Below are 18,305 nucleotides of genomic sequence, written 5' to 3'. Positions count from 1 at the left end.
ACTTTTTTTACACAGCGAGTGGTTGGGATCGAAAATGCAGTGCCTAACAGTGTGGCGGAGACAGATTAAATTGTGGCTTTCAAAACTGAATTAGACAGGCAACTGAAGAGAAAAAATGTACAGGGCTCTGTAGAAAGGGTGGGCTGAATTGCTGTTGCAGAGGGCTGGCAGAGCCTCAATGGGCTAAATGGCCTTCTCCTGTGCTGGGACCATCGCTAATATAAAAGGAATTGGCTGTAATGCTGGGATATTGGATTCTTAACTGAGACGCAAATTCAAAACTTAGATTGAGGAGTGATTCTGAAATGAAGATATTATCTAAAAAGATCAAGATGGGAGTAATGCTGGATTCTGAGATTTTCTCATCGTGCTCCCAGCACGGTAACAAAGACTTTGGGTTTTGCCTTTTTGAGTGCTGTTGCTTAGAGAACATGTGGTGACTAAAATATCAAAGTGTCTGAGTAAGCTGCAGATGGTAAAAGCAATGACGTCTGAGAAGCCGTTGAGCCTCTGAAACATAATTCCCAATCCAAGCTGTCCAAGTTCATGAGGTAGAATTCACTGCAGAGTCCCACACAAAAGCTTTTTTCAAAAGGCATATCTGGGATATGAGTGTTGCTGAGAAGAACAGCATTTATGTAACTAAATGGTCTGCTTGACTACTTCAAAAGCCGTTCAAGTATCAATTGCATTGGTGTGGGGCCGGAATGAAATATAGGATAAATAGGATTCAGACAGCAGGTTTCCTTCCCCAATGGACTTTAGCTTTATGACCACCGACTTTTATTTCCAGATTCTTTTTTTATTATTATTTAATGTGCCCAATTCTTTTTTTTCCAATTAAGGGGCAATTTAGTGTGGCCATTCCACCTACCCTGCACACCTTAAGGGTTTTGGGGGTGAGACCCACGCAGACACGGGGAGAATGTGCAAACCCCACACAGATAGTAACCTGAGGCCGGGATCGAACCCGGGTCCTCGGCGCCATGAGGCAACAATGCTAACCACTGCATCCTCTATTTCAGATTCTTCTTTAAAGTGTGTTTCAGTTCTCATCCTGTGCCGCGATGGTATTTGAACTCGTGTTCCCAGGTTTGGGAATCCATTACAAGCCACGTACACAACCATTCCCTACAATGTCAACCTCAAACTTTGTTCTTAACCCGGGAGAAGGCTGGTTTTAAAAGAGATTTCAGCTCCAGTACTGACTGTTGATTTCTCTTTCGTACCAACCAGGACTCGGCTAATTGGATAAGATAGGATACACCTATTCAATATTCAGAGCTGAGCCCCATCTTCTGGAGGAGGGGAGGTGAGGAGTATTTGCAGAGGATATTAAAGGAAAGGAAAGCCATTAGCCTTCGGACTTGTACAGATCTCTTCTAATCCTCTTATCCCCACGGCCAAGTGAGGCTCAAGTTTCATCACTCAAGTGGAGACTTTGTTTTAATAAACTTCAATATTTTTCACAAACAAAAATGGAAAATACTGGAAAATCTCAGCAAGTCTGACAGCAGCTGTGGAGAGAGAAGGGAGCTAACGTTTCGAATCTGGATGACTCTTTGTGTCAGCTGGCTCGAGTGGGATGGGGGGACAAATGTGAGGGAAAACAGATCAATGGAAGAAATGAAAATAAATAGATAGAAATAAAAATGGGGTGAAGGTGGAGGAGCGAGTTCACAGTCTGAAATTATTCAACAAGTCGAGAAGGCTGTAACATGCCCAATCGGAAGATGAGGCGCTGTTCCTCCAGTTTGCGTTGGGCTTCACTGGAACATTGCAGCAGACCGAGGATGGACATGTGGACATGAGAGCCAGATGGTGAGTTGAAATGGCAAGTGACAGGAAGGTCTAGGTCCTGCTTACGATGGGCCAAAGGTGTTTTGCGAAACGGTGACCAAGTCTGCATTTAGTCTCTCCAATATAGCTTTGACAAAGAGTCATCCAGGCTCAAAATGTTAGCTCCCTTCTCTCTCCACAGATAGTGTCAGTCCTGCTGAGATTGTCCAGTATTTTCTGTTTTTGTTTCAGATTCCAGCATCCGCAGTAATTTTCTTTTATCTTCAATATTTTTCATACATGTGCTGGTTCTCATCGTTCCAAGGAAAATGCTGAGGGAGAGTTTAGGCCAACATGTTACAGTCTCTCTCGGGTAATTCGAATTACCCAGTGCTGCTCCTTTTACTCAGCTTGTTCATAGACTACTCTGTGGCTTTCTGCAATTGGTAAATGCGAAAGCTCCACACACAATAAACCAGACTCTACAAAATTCTGACAAAGGTCCAGATGCAATAAGACCACAAGACTCAACAGTCCCACAGAATCAAACTGACAGCGTAGTAGCTGAAACCTTCGCAGTTAATGAGGAGGTGCTCAGGTTTAAGAAAGAACTTGCCATTATCTAGCACCTTTAACGTCCTCAGGAAGTCCCAAGTGCATTACAGCCGATTAAGCACTTTTGAGTTGTGTCATTCACCATTTTCAGCTCCCATCATTTCAGCACTGAAAATCCAAAAAAAAGGGGGGCAAACCAGGTGCCAAACAGTTTCTCTCACACAAGTATCTGTAAGGAGTTTGCTAGGCTAATACGAGGAAAGACTGGACAGGGTAGATTGTATCCACTAGAGTTTAGAAATGTAAGAGGTGACTTGATCGAAACCTTTTAAATCTTGGGGGATCTTGGCAGGATGGATGTGGAGAGCATAGGTGGTATTCTCCCCTACCCGGCGGGGCGGAGGATCCCGGAGTGGCGCCAACCACTCCGGCGTCGGGCCTCCACAAAGGTGCAGAATTCTCCGCACCTTTAGGGGCTAGGCCCGCGCCGGAGTGGCTCCTGCTCCGCCGACTGGTGCCAACGGCCTTTGGTGCCATGCCGACTGGCGTGAGTCCACGCATGCGCTGGAGTGTCAGCGGCCGCTGACGTCACCACCGGCGCATGCGCGGTGGAGGGGGTCTCTTCCGCCTCCACCATGTGGAGGCCGTGGCGACGGCGGAAGAAAAAGAGTGCCCCCATGGCACAGGCCCGCCCGCCGATCAGTGGTCCCCGATCGCGGGCCAGGCCACCATGGGGGCACCCCTCGGGGTCCCATCACCCCGGGGCCCGCTCGCGCCGCCTGCTCCTGCCGGCACCAGAGGTGGTTTAAACCACGTCGGCAGGCGAGGCCTGACAGCGGCGGGACTTCGGCCCAACACGGGCCGGAGAATCGCCGCTGGGGGCCCGCCGACCGCCGTGGGGGGCCCGCCAACTGGCGGGGCACAATTCCCACCCCCGCCGATTCCCAGGTGGTGGAGAATTCCACCCACGGCGGGGGCGGGAATTACGAAGGCCCCGGGCGATTCCCTGACCCTGCGGGGGGTCGGAGAATTCTGCTCCATATTTCCTCTTGTGGCAGAATCTAGAACTAGGAGTCACGGTTTGAAAATAAGGGATTGTCCATTTAAGACCTAGACGGGGAGAATTTGTTTCTCAAAGGGTTGAGAGCCTCTGGAACGCTCTTCCTCAAAGGGCAGTTAGAGATGACTTTGAATATTTTTAACGCAGCGTTCGATTGATCCTTGTTTCACAAGGGGATGCAAGGTTATAAGGGGTCGGCAGGAATTGAAGTTACAATCAGATCGGCCACAAACTTATTGAATGGGAGAGCAGGCTCGAGGGGCCGAGTGACCTACTCCTGATCCTAATTCGTATTTTTATTTTGAAACTGCATCTTATCAATCTGAAAGATGTGTGGAAAGTTCCTCCTGGGGCTATTGAGATGGGACTGAAAACCAGTATTACAACCACACATGATGCTTTGAAATACCCAAATTGTGACCAATTTTGTTTCAGGAAATCATGCATGTTCCCAAGATGAAAGCCAGTCATCTTTCTTTAGTTGCAATTGGACTAATCATCAAAGCATTCTTTGGTATTATAAACACAATGCTGCCTTCACTTGAGTGAAACATTCTGTAACACAGACTCTTAAAAAAATCATCAGACACAGTAATTTTACAAACACCAAACAAACTAAAAGTTTCCAGACCAACTCTTGACCACATCACAAATGCAACTGAGTAATATCTGGGAAATGCATGCTCAATGTCAGGAGCACAAACTGACCCCACATCAGCCATTCAAGCCTCCCTAATTTTGTCTGAATCTGATAGTACACACTTTAGAAATTTGGGTGAAAGCTTTTGAACATTCCTCAATTTACAATGAAGCTTGAACAGCCACTTCCAAGGAGCTTTATGCTTGTATAAACACTTCTTATGGACAAGACACTTCAGCCCATCTGACTGCTATAAGAACATAAGAACTAGTAGCAGGAGTAGGCCATCTGGCCCCTCGAGCCTGCTCTGCCATTCAATAAGATCCGCTGATCTTTTTGTGGTCTCAGCTCCACTTACTTGCCCGCTCACCGTAACCTTTTATTTCTCTATCTACCTTTTCCTTAAAAACATTTAATGAGGTAGCCTCAACTGCTGCTTCACTGGGCAGGGAATTCCACAGATTTACAACCCTTTGGGTGAACAAGTTCCTCCTCAACTCAGTCCTAATCGGCTCCCCTTTTTTTTTTATAAATTTAGATTACCCAATTATTTTTTCCAATTAAGGGGCAATTTAGCGTGGCCAACCCACCTACTCTGCACATTTTTGGGTTGTGGGGCGAAACCCACGCAGACACGGGGAGAATGTGCAAACTCCACACGGACAGTGACCCAGAGCCGGGTTCGAACCTGGGACCTCAGCGCCGTGAGGCGGTTGTGCTAACCACTAGGCCACCGTGCTGCCCGGCTCCCCTTTATTTTAAGGCTACGGCCCCCAGTTCTAGTTTCACCCGTCAGTGTAAACAACCTCCCTGCTTCTATCCCATCTATTCCCTTCATAAATTTATGTTTCTATAAGATCGCCTTCATTCTTCTAAATTCCAATGAGTATAGTCCCAGTCTACTTAGTCTCTACTCATAAATTAATCCTGTCAACTCCGGAATCAAACTATGAATCTTCTCTGCACGTCCTCCAGTGCCAGTACATCCTTTCTCAAGTAAGGAGACCCAAAACTATACGCAGTACTCCAGGTGTGGCCTCACCAGTACCCTATATAGCTGCAACATAACCTCCCTGCTTTTAAACTCCGTCCGCAATGAAGAACAAAATTCCATTTGCCTTCTTAATTACCTGCTGCACCGGCAAACTAACTTTTTGCGATTCATGCACAAGGACACCCAGGTTCCTCTAGACAGCAGCGTGCTGCAATTTAATACCATTTAAATAATTGTCCATTTTGCTGTTACTCCTACCAACACGGATGACCTCACATATTTCAACATTGAACTCCATCTGACAGACCTTTGCCCACTCACTTAAACTATCGATATCCCGCTGCAGTCTTTGTGTCCTCTGCACGCTTGTCTCTACCACTCATCTTAATGTCATCTATGAACTTTGATACATTACACTTGGCCTCAACTCCAGGTCATCTATGTAAATTGTGAACAATTGCGGACCGAACACTAATCCCTGAGGCATACCACTAGCACTTATCACCAACCAGAAAAATACCCATTTATGCCCAATCTTTGCTTTCTGTCAGTTAACCAATCCTCTGTCCATGCTAATACATTACCCATAACGCCATGTACCTTTACCTTAGGCAGCACCCTTCTGCTCTTCTGCAGTCGACTGCCTTCTGGAAATCCAGATACACAACATCCACCGGTTCCCCATTGTCCACCACGCTCATAATGTCCTCAAAGAATTGCACCAAATTAGTCAAACATGACCTGCCTTTCATGAACCCATGCTGCGTCTGCCCAGTGGGGCAATTTCTATCCAGATGTCTCATTATTTCTTCCTTAACGACAGATTCAAGCATTTGCCCCACGACAGAAGTTAAGTTAACCGGCCTATAGTTACCCGCCTTTTGTCTACCGCCTTTTTAAACAGTAAAGTCACATTTTCTGTTTTCCAATCTGTCGGAATCACCCCAGAGTCCAGCAAATGTTGCTAAATTACCATGAGCACATTTGTTATTTCATTCCATCAGGGCCAGGAGACTTGTCGACTTTTAGCCCCATTAGCTTGCCCAACACTACCTCCGTAGTGATGATGATCGTTTCTAGGTCCTCGCCTACCATAGCCACCTTGCCAACAATTATTGGCATGGTATTTATGTCTTCCGCTGTGAAGACTGACACAAAATTCCTGTTCAGTGCCTCGGCCATTTCCTCTTTTCCCATTATTAAATCCCCCTTCTCATCCTCCATAGGACAAATGTTTACCTAAGCTACTCTTTTTCATTTTATTTATTTGTAGAAACCTTTGCTATCTATTAGCAATGCCTGTTAGAATACTGGAAGAGGAATGTTATATGTGACATTAATTTGTAGACGCTAATGGTAAGTTAATTACTGGAAATGTCCTTGTTCTGGCAAACCAGAGTGTGAGTTGGAGATCGCTTAACATCCAAGCTTCGAGGCTCATCCAGAAATTCACCAGTTTTGCTAAACATCATTTACCAAATCATTGTCATAGTGCAGTGTCACAGATTTGTCATTTCCCATGTAAAATGCATTGCAAAAGGTGATAAAGGCCATAATCTGTCGATGGGACTAATGTGCTCCTTCCATCGGCCTTAGAAGATGAAAATAATTTCAGTTATACATCCCTATATCCACGCTGTGAGAGGGAAGATAGGCCACCCCAGCAGTGTGGACTGGCTCCGAGCAAATCAGAAGCCAGTTTTTAGTTTCCTTTGCCTTGGAAAATATTGCCAAGGTTTTTAATTGCAAACCAAGTAGAAGTGTTAATAAGACCAGGACACGATTATCCAAAAGAGATTGAATTGCCATTCTGCAGACTTTAGTGGAAAGAAGATGAGAAGTGGTGGGAAATTGGCTGCTGAATCACCGCAAGCCCATTTTGTTGTGCTAACAGCGACCCAGCCCGTAATTACACCCTTGTCAGGTGGGCAGCACGGTAGCACAAGTGGATAGCACTATGGCTTCACGGCGCCAGGGTCGCAGGTTCAATTCCCCACTGAGTCACTGTGTGGAGTCTGCACGTTCTCCCCGTGTCTGCGTGGGTTTCCTCCGGGTGCTCCGGTTTCCTCCCACAGTCAAAAGACGTTCAGGTTAAATGGATTGGCCATGATAAATTGCCCTTAGTGTCCAAGAAAGGTTAGGAGGGGTTATTGGGTTGCGGGGATAGGGTGGAAGTGAGGACGTAAGTAGGTGGGTGCAGACTCGATGGGCTGAACTGAATGTTCTATGTCCTAGTGTTGGTGATGCAGTGCCTCCATGGGTGGCTGCGGGCGTAATTACAGCATGACTACAAATAGGCAATCTCTGTAATGGGCGAGGACGCGCAATTTCTACTTAATTGCGATTATTATTATTATATTGACCTATTCCAACCTGTTAAATCTATAATGATCTCCGAAATTGTACAATCTCAGAGTTTCACTGCGACTAAAATACTGCCCAAAATGTGATTATTTTTCTCCCCTCTATGTTTCAGGGGGCCAAGGTAATATTATTTCACCAAATGCAGTAATTCAGGGTGGACTTCTTCGAATTGTTGCTGTGGAGCGTTCAGATGAAGCCGAGTACACCTGCAAAGCTTCGAACGGCGCTGGACATCACACGGTCACGTCCATTCTCTACGTGCAGAGTAAGAGACAAATTAAATTTCAGTCAAGGTGTCTTCTTCTTAGCCGCACCCTGAAACCCAGCCAGCTAATGGATTCGCCCTCCTAAGGCCTGGGACAATGATCCGTACTCAAACTAGGAAAGGACCCTTTTTAATCCTTGGTCTGTGCGAAGATCACAGATGCCCTGGGCACCGGATTTATCGGTGCCGGCGATCTAGGGAGGGGAGAATCCAGGTCAGATTCTTGTGTTCTGATCTGCGTTCTGATCTCCATTCTATGGCTTAATGAGGTTCTTGTGTGAACTGTGGCACCTTGGAGAAGTCGTTGAAAGCCCAGAGACCCCCAGCAGACACAAGCTAATGGAAATCATTGTATTTACAAGGGGAGAGGAGGAAGTAGCATCATTGAATGGAAATTTGGTGGCTCACAGTCGTTGCTTGAGGCTTACTGTGGATTTCATGAAATATTAAAAAGGTACTGCCTATAAATTACTCCAGTCGTAGACAACTGAGCCAAGAATGTGCTGCTGTGCTAAAGTTGGAAAGTGCACCGTGTAGCTAGATCATGGACACAATTCCCAAATGAATTATCCAACATTTGCACACTCGATCAATGTGCATTGTCAGAATCACAGAATTGGCACAGCGCAGAATGAGACCATTCGGCCCTTCATGTCTGCACCAACTCTCCAATCAAGCATTATGACTTTGTGCTATTGCCCTGCCTTACCCCTGCACATTGTTTCTATTTAAGTAATCATCTAATGTCATCTTGAACGCCTCGATTAAACCTATCTCCCCCACACTTCCAGGCAGTACATGCCAGGCCCCAACCACTTGCTGTGTGAAAAAGTTTTTTCTCACATCGCATTTGCTTCTTTTGAAAATCACTTTAAATCTGTGCCATCTCAATCTTAATCCTTTTACGAGCGGGAACAGTTTCTCCTTATCTACTCTGTCCAGCCCCCTCATGATTTTGAATATTTCTATCGAATCTCCCCTTGGCCTTCTTCTCTCCAAGGAGAACTGTCCCAATTACTCCGATCTATCCTCATAACTGAAATTTCTCATCCCTGGAACCATTCTTGTAAACCTCTTCTGAACTCTCTCCAATGTGTTTGCATCTTTTCTATAGTGTGGTACACAGAACTGTGCACAATAGTCCAGCTGCGATCTAACTAGTGTCTTGTGTAAGTTCAGCGTAACCTCCTTGCTCTTGTACTCTGCCCCTATTAATAAAGCCCAGAATACTATATGCTTTCCACCTGTCCTGCCACCTTCGATGATCGATGCACACATACACCCAAGTCCCTCTGTTCCTGCATCCCTTTAAGAATTTTTACTCTTATTTTATATTGTCTCTCTATGTTCTTCCGACCAAAATATATCACCTCACACTTCTCCTCGGTGAACTTCACCTGCCACCTATCTGCCCACTTCACCACTTCTCTATGTCCTTTTGAGGTTCTACACTGTCCACTTCAACTTCCAAGTTTTGTATCACCTGCAAACTTTGCAATTGTCCCATCCTTGTAATAATTTGGTGTAGTCACTGTGTACCGCAGCAACCACACTCTTGGCCTTTGACATCTTCTCAAAGCCATGACCTTGTAAAAAGATGTCACGTCTGCAGTGAGGCCAAGACATGGGAATGAATTGTGATGTAAGACAGAAAGGCCGGATTATATTTTCACCAGCAAGTGACTTAATGCAATAGATGACATACATGTGCAGGACCAGAGATTGGTATTCTCGATGAAGGGCATCTGCTCTTAAAGTTCCTTTCACTATCAAATCACCAAAGATTACTTGTAAAGAAATGGATCAGTAACAAGCCAAGAGCTGCAGGTGATGTTCACAGGAACTTTAAACAGAATCTCAATAAATCAAGGAACATAGTAGTATTTATTTTACCACAAAGGAATTTGAGGAATTATTCTCTTTCGGATTTGTCCACTTGAGGGAAAATAATGGAAGCTTCACGTCCTGAATTTCTTGTTGTGTTCAACGCCCCCTCCCCTTTTTGTAAACCATGATTATGTCAACAATTACGGGAACTCAGTAGTATTCTGTTTGTCGTTTCCAGTTCACATGTTAAACAAATGCTAGGAGCAAATTGGCCTTAAGTGGGTTTGCAAAGGAACATAAAATAAACTAATTCACTGATTCGCCACAAGAGTGATGTCTGCAGTCTCTTGGCTGAATTTGATCTTCTGTAACTTGTACCACAGGATCTCCGACTTTGACTGCAGCCTATCCTTCTTGGCTTCACTGAGCAGGACATGTCCTGCATTCCGTGTGACAGAGGTGCAGAACATTTGGGGCACTGTGGTGTGGAAATCAAAGCAACAGCGGTTGCCCTATGCCTGTCCGCTATTTAACTCTTTTCAAAGAAGAGCTTTGTTTCATACATGGAACCAAGGCAAGCTCTCAAATTCTGACCCAGTCGGGGAATTTGTTCACCTCCACGCACACAGCAACATCCTGCATTGATAAAGCACCTTTCGAAATAGGAAGACATCCCAAGGCACTTCACAGGAGCGTCATCAGTCAAAATGTGACATCAAGCCATGTACAGATATATGCTGTGACCAAAAACCTGTCCAAAGAGCATCTTACTAGGAGGAGAGAGCGAGGTAGAGAGAGGGAGAAATTCAGGAATGGATTTCCAGAACTAAGTACCAATGTAGCTGACTGCCAATGGTGGCTGGAGGAAGCGGGTGTTTGCTCAAGAGGCCAAAATTCCGAGGAACGCAGAGATCTGATCTGAGAGAGATGTACAGCTGGAGAAGAGGAGGGTGAATCCCAACAGTGCAGAAGGAGGCCATTTGGCCCATCGAGTCTGCACTGACCCTCCGGAAGAGCACTCTGCCTAGGCCCACTTCCCCACCCTATCCCCCTAATCACCATGCATTGATCATGGCCAATCCACCTAACCTGCTCATATTTGGACTGTGGGAGGAAACCGGAGGAAACCCACGCAAACATGGGGAGAACATGCAAACTCCACGCAGACAGTCATCCAAGGTCGGAATCATACCAGGCCCCTAGCGCGATGAGGCAGTGCTTGGGGCTAACCACTGTGCCACCTTGCCTCCATACAAAATGCAAAAATACAGGGAATTTAAATCTGAGGTGGACCTGGGAACCACCATTGGTCACCAAGCACGGGGTGATTGGCAAACGGACCTTGATGTAGATTGGGAGATAGATAGCAGAGCTGAAATAAATAAAGTGCACAAAGTCCAAGTAAGATGTGGGAAATGGGTCTAAACAGATAATTAAACTAACCTCTGTTCTAGGCACTCAAATTTGATAAATGTGAAATAAAATTGCTTCCATTCTTCAATTCAAAGTAAAATTAAAAAGCATTATTTCTTCATTGTAATAATTATGTGATAAGCAGGCTTCACTGGGCTAATGGACAGCCCAGGCCAAGACAACATTACTAATATCACTACTCAGGCCTATCACTACATTTCCAGAAAAATTCTTGTGCAGTCGGGCGGCGCTGCAATGCATAAGCGGGGATTAGGTGTCCATTTTGGATTGATTAGATTTGGCGTGGCCATTATAAAAGGGAATGAGCATTGTTGATCTTGTGCACTGTCTGCCATAGTGCGACTAAATTGTGTAACCAGAACTGTCTGCATTCCTCCTTCCACTCTTCGGACAACCTGTCCCAGTTTTGTGTTGCTGTGGCAACCCTCATGGATTTGAAGCCCGTAACATCGAATTTTGAAAACCTGCCAACCCGGAAACCTGTCGTGCATTTAACGTGCGCCAATTGCCAGCGCGATAGATAGACCGTATCATGCAGGTTGCTGCTTGCTGTCTCTGTGACACATACGCTTTGTGCGATCTCATTAAATTTATCCCACTCACAACCAAGCTCGGCATTAATTTTGAATCTTTCTGTGGGGTATTATTAAGTTTTACTGCAATGTGTGGACACATCAAAGAATTTGGCTTGCATAATTCTAACTACTGTCATGACAAGGGGGGTCACGAATGGACGATTTAGATTTGGTACCTATTTTTTGAGAAAAAAAACACAATTGAGTAAACCTCGTGCTGAGCAGGATACAGTAGGTATGTCACAACCACTTTGACTATCTTTTGGTACAGTTTAAACACAATTTGAAGTGGTTTGTCATTTCTGTAATTGCTTGCCAGCAAAAAAATGAAAAATCCCATAACAACAGCTCCAAAACGTAAAAGTTGTACCAACATTAGGCACAATGTCAAAAGACAGCTCCGATCATTCTCGGGTGAGAGAGTTGTCCTGTGAAGAAGAGTGGGGGGTGGGGGGGTGGGGGGGGGGGGGGGGGGGGGGGAGCGTGGTTGCTATCTTTGGAGTTTAGAAGAATGAGAGATAATATTGAAATATGTAACATTTCATTGGGGAAATATTGAATTTTTCAATTTAAAAAAAAAAAATTGAGTATTTGAACAGCTTGGAGGATGTTCTCCATGATTTGAGAATCTCGAGCTAGGGGAATTATAAGGGGTCGGCTATTTAAGACTGAGATGAGGAGAAATTTTTTCATTTGGAGTGATTGTGAATCTTTGGAATACCCAGAGGCCTATAGATGTTTATACAATGAACGTAATCAAGACTGAGATTGATCGATTTTGGGGCATTAAGAGATTCAAGGGATATGGAATAGTGCCGTGAAGTGGCATTGAAGAGGAGAGACGCCATGGTCCAATTAAATGACAGAGCAGGCTCATGGGACTGTACAAGCTATCCAGCCCTTATTTTTTTTAACTTTTGTCTGGTTTGATTCACTTAGCACCGAGCTCCACAATAATCCAAGTATAATGAAGATTACAGTTTCAAAATGTTGCTTTGCCACCCTGAAATGATGGATAAAATTTTGTCTCGTGAAAATTAGGCCAAGATTCAAAATTAAAACCCATTGGAATATTTTCTGCCCAAAAATATAAAGACAAGAACAAGTCTTTCCTCAATCATTCAACCTCTATATCCAACAAAACAAACTTTTGTAAATACATTACAGTAATTGGAAGGAAGATATTTTAAGAGCATCAGAAATAGGACCAGAAGTAGGCTATTAGGCCCCTCAAACCTGCTTCACCATTCAGCAAGATCCAGAAGGTTGAATTAATTGTGGCCTTCACTTTCAAACCTACGTCCTCATCTCCATCCCCTCCCATCCCCATAACAACTCTTGACTTCGTTGGCGATCAAAATTCTATCTAACTCAGCCTTGAATAATTTAATGACACAGCCTGCACTGCTGTCTGGGGTGGAGAATTCCGAAGATTAAAAACCTTCAAAGAGATGAAAGTACGCCTAATCTTAGTCTTAAATGGGAGGTGCCATATTTTTTAAACTGCCCCCTAGTTCCAGATTCTCCCATGAAAGGGAAATGTTCTACCCTGTCAAGTCCCCTCCAGGCCATATATGTTTCAGTAAATCGCATCTCATTTTTCTAAACTTCAATGAGTATAGTAGGCCCAAACTTTTCTAATTGCTGTGGTTTGTGATTTCTGTTGATGCTCATTGTGAGAGGAGGAGAACCTGAGTTCTCCAGGGCAGCCCAATAGCATAGTGGTTAGCACTATGGCTTCACAGCGCCAGGGTCCCAGGTTTGATTCCCACTTGGTTCACTGTCTGTGCGGAGTCTGCACATTCTCCCCGTGTCTGCGTGGGTTTCCTCCGGGTGCCGGTCTGGTTTCCTCCCACAGCCCAACGATGTGCAGGTTAGGTGGATTGGCCATGCTAAATTGCCCTTAGGTTAGATTGGGTTGCAGGGTTACGGTGATAGGGTGGAGGTATGGGGTTAAGTAGGGTGCTCTTTCCAAGAGCGGGTGCAGACTCGATGGGCCGAATGGCCTCCTTCTGCACTGTCAGTTCTATGATATGAGTATTTATTGACAGGATCGAGGATATGGGACTCATTTAGAAATCATCATTGGGAAGTATGTTATTCTTCAGCTCATTCCTTTACCTGGTCTGTGGTTTTTATTGCAAAGTTAGGTAAAGGCTTATTTTATTCCCCATGCCAAGTCTTGGTTCAATGAAAAACTCATGGTACGGCATATTTATATTTTCTTGGTCTACGCTGGCCTCTACATTTCTCTACACCGAACTACTTGACACGTTTCATTTGTTTATGAGCATTGTCAAATGGGAAAGACTGAATTGGGGATGTCTTCCTCATTGTTTCAATAGGGCCTGACCTCCTTAAAAACATGTTTCTCCCACTCTTGTCTCAGTTACACATTTGTGTTTCTTATTGTGCTCCATGTATTCTTCTGCAGTACTGACTCCTTCTAATATTAAATAAGTCCTTCCAAGTTAGGTGGAATGCCAAAAGCTTAGACACAATTTTATATAATTGTACAAATGAGCATGCAAGGTGAATTAAAAGAAAGAGAGGCATTAAACCTATCGCGTGTAATTGTGCATTTTTGAATTTACCTACCTTTAAAAATTGGAAACAAAAAACTAGTACAACAGAAATGCACCAATCTGAACTAATCTGAAAATCTGAGTTACTCAATGATAGCTGTTTAAAAGAATTGACACCCTCTATTGTTTTGAGTCTTTTAATTCCATGAATGGTAATCCTCACTCAAAGTTGCTTTGCATAAGTCCAATGTCTCTGACTTGCCTCCGTAGGTAGCGGGAACCTTCCTCAGGTACAGGTCAGTCCGCAGCGGATAGAGGTACCAGCAGGCGACACTGTTAGGCTGTACTGTCGAGCTGGAGGACATCCTTCACCAATGCTCTCATGGAAGAAGCATGGAGGAGAACTACCACCACAGGTAACACTGACCTTATTCACTTGCAAGATGCACTCAAATTCCTGAAGGAGAAAGCATAGGAGATGTTGTTGGTGAGGGAACTAACAAAAGTTCAAGCTCTAAATAAAATCAACTTTCCAGTGTTAACCGGTCTCTTAACAATATTGCAATACATGTCTTTCACCCATGATGTACCGCTTGTTTCTTTGCTGTTTGCACTCTTTTTTTCCAACTCTTTCTGCTCTCTGTCCAGGCTATGTCCGTATTTGGTTTCTTTCCGATGGGAAATGGCAACAATGCTCAGGTTTTCCAGAGGCGCATCCAAGAGCTGCAGGTAGCTGCACTTGTCCTGGCACTGGATTTTGCTGAGTGGCTTCTGACCCGCTGGTTTCAGACCATTCCATCACGGAGCACAGTGGCATAATGTGCAAGGCAACAGCAGGACAGTAGCAGATATGTAGGGCTGCAGCAAGTGGCAGGATACGAGCGGGTATGCAGGCTGCGGCGGGTAGGCAGCGCTGCTTCAGGTAGGCAGTGTGTGAGCAGGTGGGCAGGGCTGCACCAGGTGTGCAGAGTGTGTCCAGTGCAGCACAACATCTGTATTTGGAAAATCAGGCCTGTCTATAGTGCAGTCTATTCTCCAACATTCAGCACCTGATGGCATAGACTTGGGTGTTTCATTGCACAATTGCTACAGGGGCTGGTTTAGGGCTAAACAGCTGGCTTGTAATGCAGATAAAGGCCAGCAGTGCGGGTTCAATCCTCGTACCGGCCTCCCCGAGCAGGTGCCGGAATGTGATGACTAGGGGCTTTTCACAGTAACTTCATTGAAGCCTACTTGTGACAATAAGCGATTAGTATTATTATCATGTGTTCTCCCACCCTCTGAATGTACTGGTACTTGCCCTTTCCAGGACATGTCTGTTTTCTATCTTCCTTTTACCGTTGCAAATTAAAAATTATTCCCAGCCCGAACTGATCAGTCCACATTCCAGTCACACACTGATTTGCCCCTTTCTGAGTTGATTTCCAACTTGTATTAAATCATTTTGGGAGGAGCCAGAGTATAAAACTCTGCCCAAATCCACAATGTCAGTAATACCAATAACGATGTGCATTTATAAAACACTTTTAAAATAATAAAGCATTCCACAGCAGTTCTCAGGAGTGTTATCAGATAGTATTTGACACTGGGTGAGTCTCACGTTCGACTAAAAGCTTGATCAAAGAGGTACATTTTAAGGAGAATCTTAATGAGATAGAGTTAGAGATGAGAGTGTAGGGAGGGAATTTCATAGCTTAGAACCTCACGGCCTCCAATGTCAAAGTGATTACAATCAGGAATATCTAAGAGGCTGGAATTGAAGGAAAGCAGATACCTCTGAGGGTCATAGGGTTGGAAGTGATTACAGAGCTAGGGAGGGACGTGTACACGGTGGAAATCTGAAAGCAAGCATGAGAACTTTAAAATAGAGATGTGGCCAGACTGAGAGCTAATCGCATCTAATCATCAGCCATGAGATAGCACCAGCTAGCATTAAAAACGTGCGAGCCTGCGCAGGTTCCTCCGTGCATCGCACGAACAATAGGGGTCGGCCTCGGAGTTAGAGCCCCTTGATCTGAAGTGAAGCTAGGCTTACAAACCTGAGGATGTATTGCCCATCTGGGACACCCGAGTGGAATGGTCTGAAGGCAATTTGTTCGCAATGCAGTAATTCCAATATTACGTGTGCCTGCATGCGTTGTAAGAATGAGGCTTGGAGCTGTGATGAGGATTTGTAATGGCAATGTCATCTCTCTATTTATTGGGTATTCACGAGACCGAGATGTCCTTGAAATCAAGGTAATAAACATTTCTACCCCCTGACTATTAGTCAAACCCTTTTTTCGAAGGAAAAATTGCCACAAGGACTTCATTGAAGTGGTGCGTTTGTCAATTGAGCTCTCGGATAACGTGCATGTATGCATGTGTGTTAAATGACTTCCAATGATTTTTGCGGGTTTTGCTGTTTAATTATAGCATCACTGTAGATTTGGGAAAGTTCCTGTGTTAGATCTTCAATTTCTAAAAATTTGTCATAAAATTTTGGAACATCTGATGATCACTAATCTTTTCAGAATATTTGTAAATTTTGTTTCATCAACATAATGTTTTTAGCCTCTGGAGAGCGACTTGTCACTCGTTCCTGATTGGTTAAGTGGCGACCAATCACATTCCACCAAAAGAAGACCATTGCAATACCCTGGCTGTTCCCTCATTAAGCCCCTGACCTGATCTACCACTCACACCTCCAGCAGTCAAGTGTATACGGTGGCCTTGCATTTGTCTTCAATGCATGCACCCATGATCTTATGTTACATTATCTGACTGGTCTATCAGCCATTTCTGACGACTGCTTCTGAAGTGAATGTTTTTCATGAATGGTGCTGACCTCACTCAGAGCGAGCTGCCAACATAGGAACATAGGGTTAGGTAGGCCCTTCAGTCCCTCAGGAGGCCCACCAGAAGGAAATAGTTTGTCTGTATGCCTTTGGTCTGTCTGCCTTTTAATGTTTTAATCACTTTGATCAAATATAACCTCAAACCTTCCTGCTCATGGGAATACAAGCAGAATTTATGCGACACCTCATCGTTTTAATTCTCTTTAGCCCCAGTGCCCATTCTGTTCAACCTGTGCTCCACCCCCTCCATATCCTTCCTCAGGTGTGCTCAAAAGTGAATGCAGTGTTCCAGATGCAGTCTGACCAACCTGTTAGGCAGCTGAAGTAACACTTCTTCCCCTTTGTATTCCAGCCCTCTCGGGGCACAAACCAACATTCCGAGCCTTTTTGATTACTTTTTTCACTTGAATTGTAGAGTTCAATCATTTCTGTGATCAGACTTCCAAATCTTTCAGTTCCTCTATGGTTTAGAATAGAATAGAACAGTACAGCACAGAACAGGCCCTTCAGCCCTCGATGTTGTGCCGAGCAATGATCACCCTACTTAAACCCACGTAACCCGTATCCCAACAATCCCCCCATTAACCTTACACTACGGGCAATTTAGCATGGCCAATCCACCTAACCCGCACATCTTTGGACTGTGGGAGGAAACCGGAGCACCCGGAGGAAACCCACACACACACGGGGAGGACGTGCAGACTCCACACAGACAGTGACCCAGCCGGGAATCGAACCTGGGACCCTGGAGCTGTGAAGCATTGATGCTAACCACCATGCTACCGTGAGGCCCCTTTTGGGAGGAGTTTCCCTTTGAGCTTGACAGCCAGCTGCTACCAAACACTCCCACTCAGTAAACACATGGAAACAACATTGAAACATTGAGCCTAATGTCAGGAACATTCTATGATGAATGTTCAAAGAGCATGGCACGTATTGCAGCAGGAGTGAGCAAAAAAAAGTGGTGAAGAGTTTGACAGTAGTGCGGCACTTAAAAAAGAATATTTCCACACAAAATAAAACTAGCCCAATTTTATATTTCTGCCCAACACTCCTCCATCAGCCTCACCAGAAACAGGATAACATGTCATTCATCTTTCTGCGTTGTGGGGCCTTGTTGTGAACAAATTGACACTCATGCTTGAATGTAAAGCATAAGTATCACAAACCAAATAATTCCTTCAATGTAATGTACCCCCGAGGGTAGGCTGAGGTGCACTCGTAACATACCTTCTATCTTTATGGTTATGAGATTGGGTGTAGTGGCATTTTGCATTGTCCCACCCTCCATAAATCAGCCGCTCTTATCCAAACCCTCCGAAAGTCTCACTCTATTCTCGCGCAGCTTTCCCGACGCTAGATACCCACCACCAAAAATATTTAGTTCAAAATATCTATCAGAGGAACATAGGAAACCATTCAGCCCATTGAGGCTGCTCTGCCAATCATG

General features: G+C 44.7%; 1 protein-coding gene across 2 annotated transcripts in view; it reads left to right on the top strand.

Moving 5' to 3' along the window:
* hspg2 (heparan sulfate proteoglycan 2) overlaps nt 1–18,305 on the top strand; it is a 571,937-nt gene that overhangs the window by 389,903 nt on the left and 163,729 nt on the right. The window contains exons 52-54 of one of the 2 annotated variants that reach the window (XM_038821731.1): nt 7,505–7,657; nt 14,289–14,434; nt 14,667–14,747. In XM_038821731.1, coding sequence (XP_038677659.1) covers nt 7,505–7,657; nt 14,289–14,434; nt 14,667–14,747 — 380 coding nt within the window. The remainder of the gene's footprint in view (nt 1–7,504; nt 7,658–14,288; nt 14,435–14,666; nt 14,748–18,305) is intronic. The other variant, XM_038821732.1, reaches the window with a different exon arrangement.

Source organism: Scyliorhinus canicula, chromosome 16 (assembly GCF_902713615.1).
Source record: "Scyliorhinus canicula chromosome 16, sScyCan1.1, whole genome shotgun sequence".
Lineage (NCBI taxonomy): Eukaryota > Metazoa > Chordata > Chondrichthyes > Carcharhiniformes > Scyliorhinidae > Scyliorhinus > Scyliorhinus canicula.
Note: the sequence above shows the minus strand (reverse complement) of the source record. Positions and strands in the feature narration are given on the sequence as shown.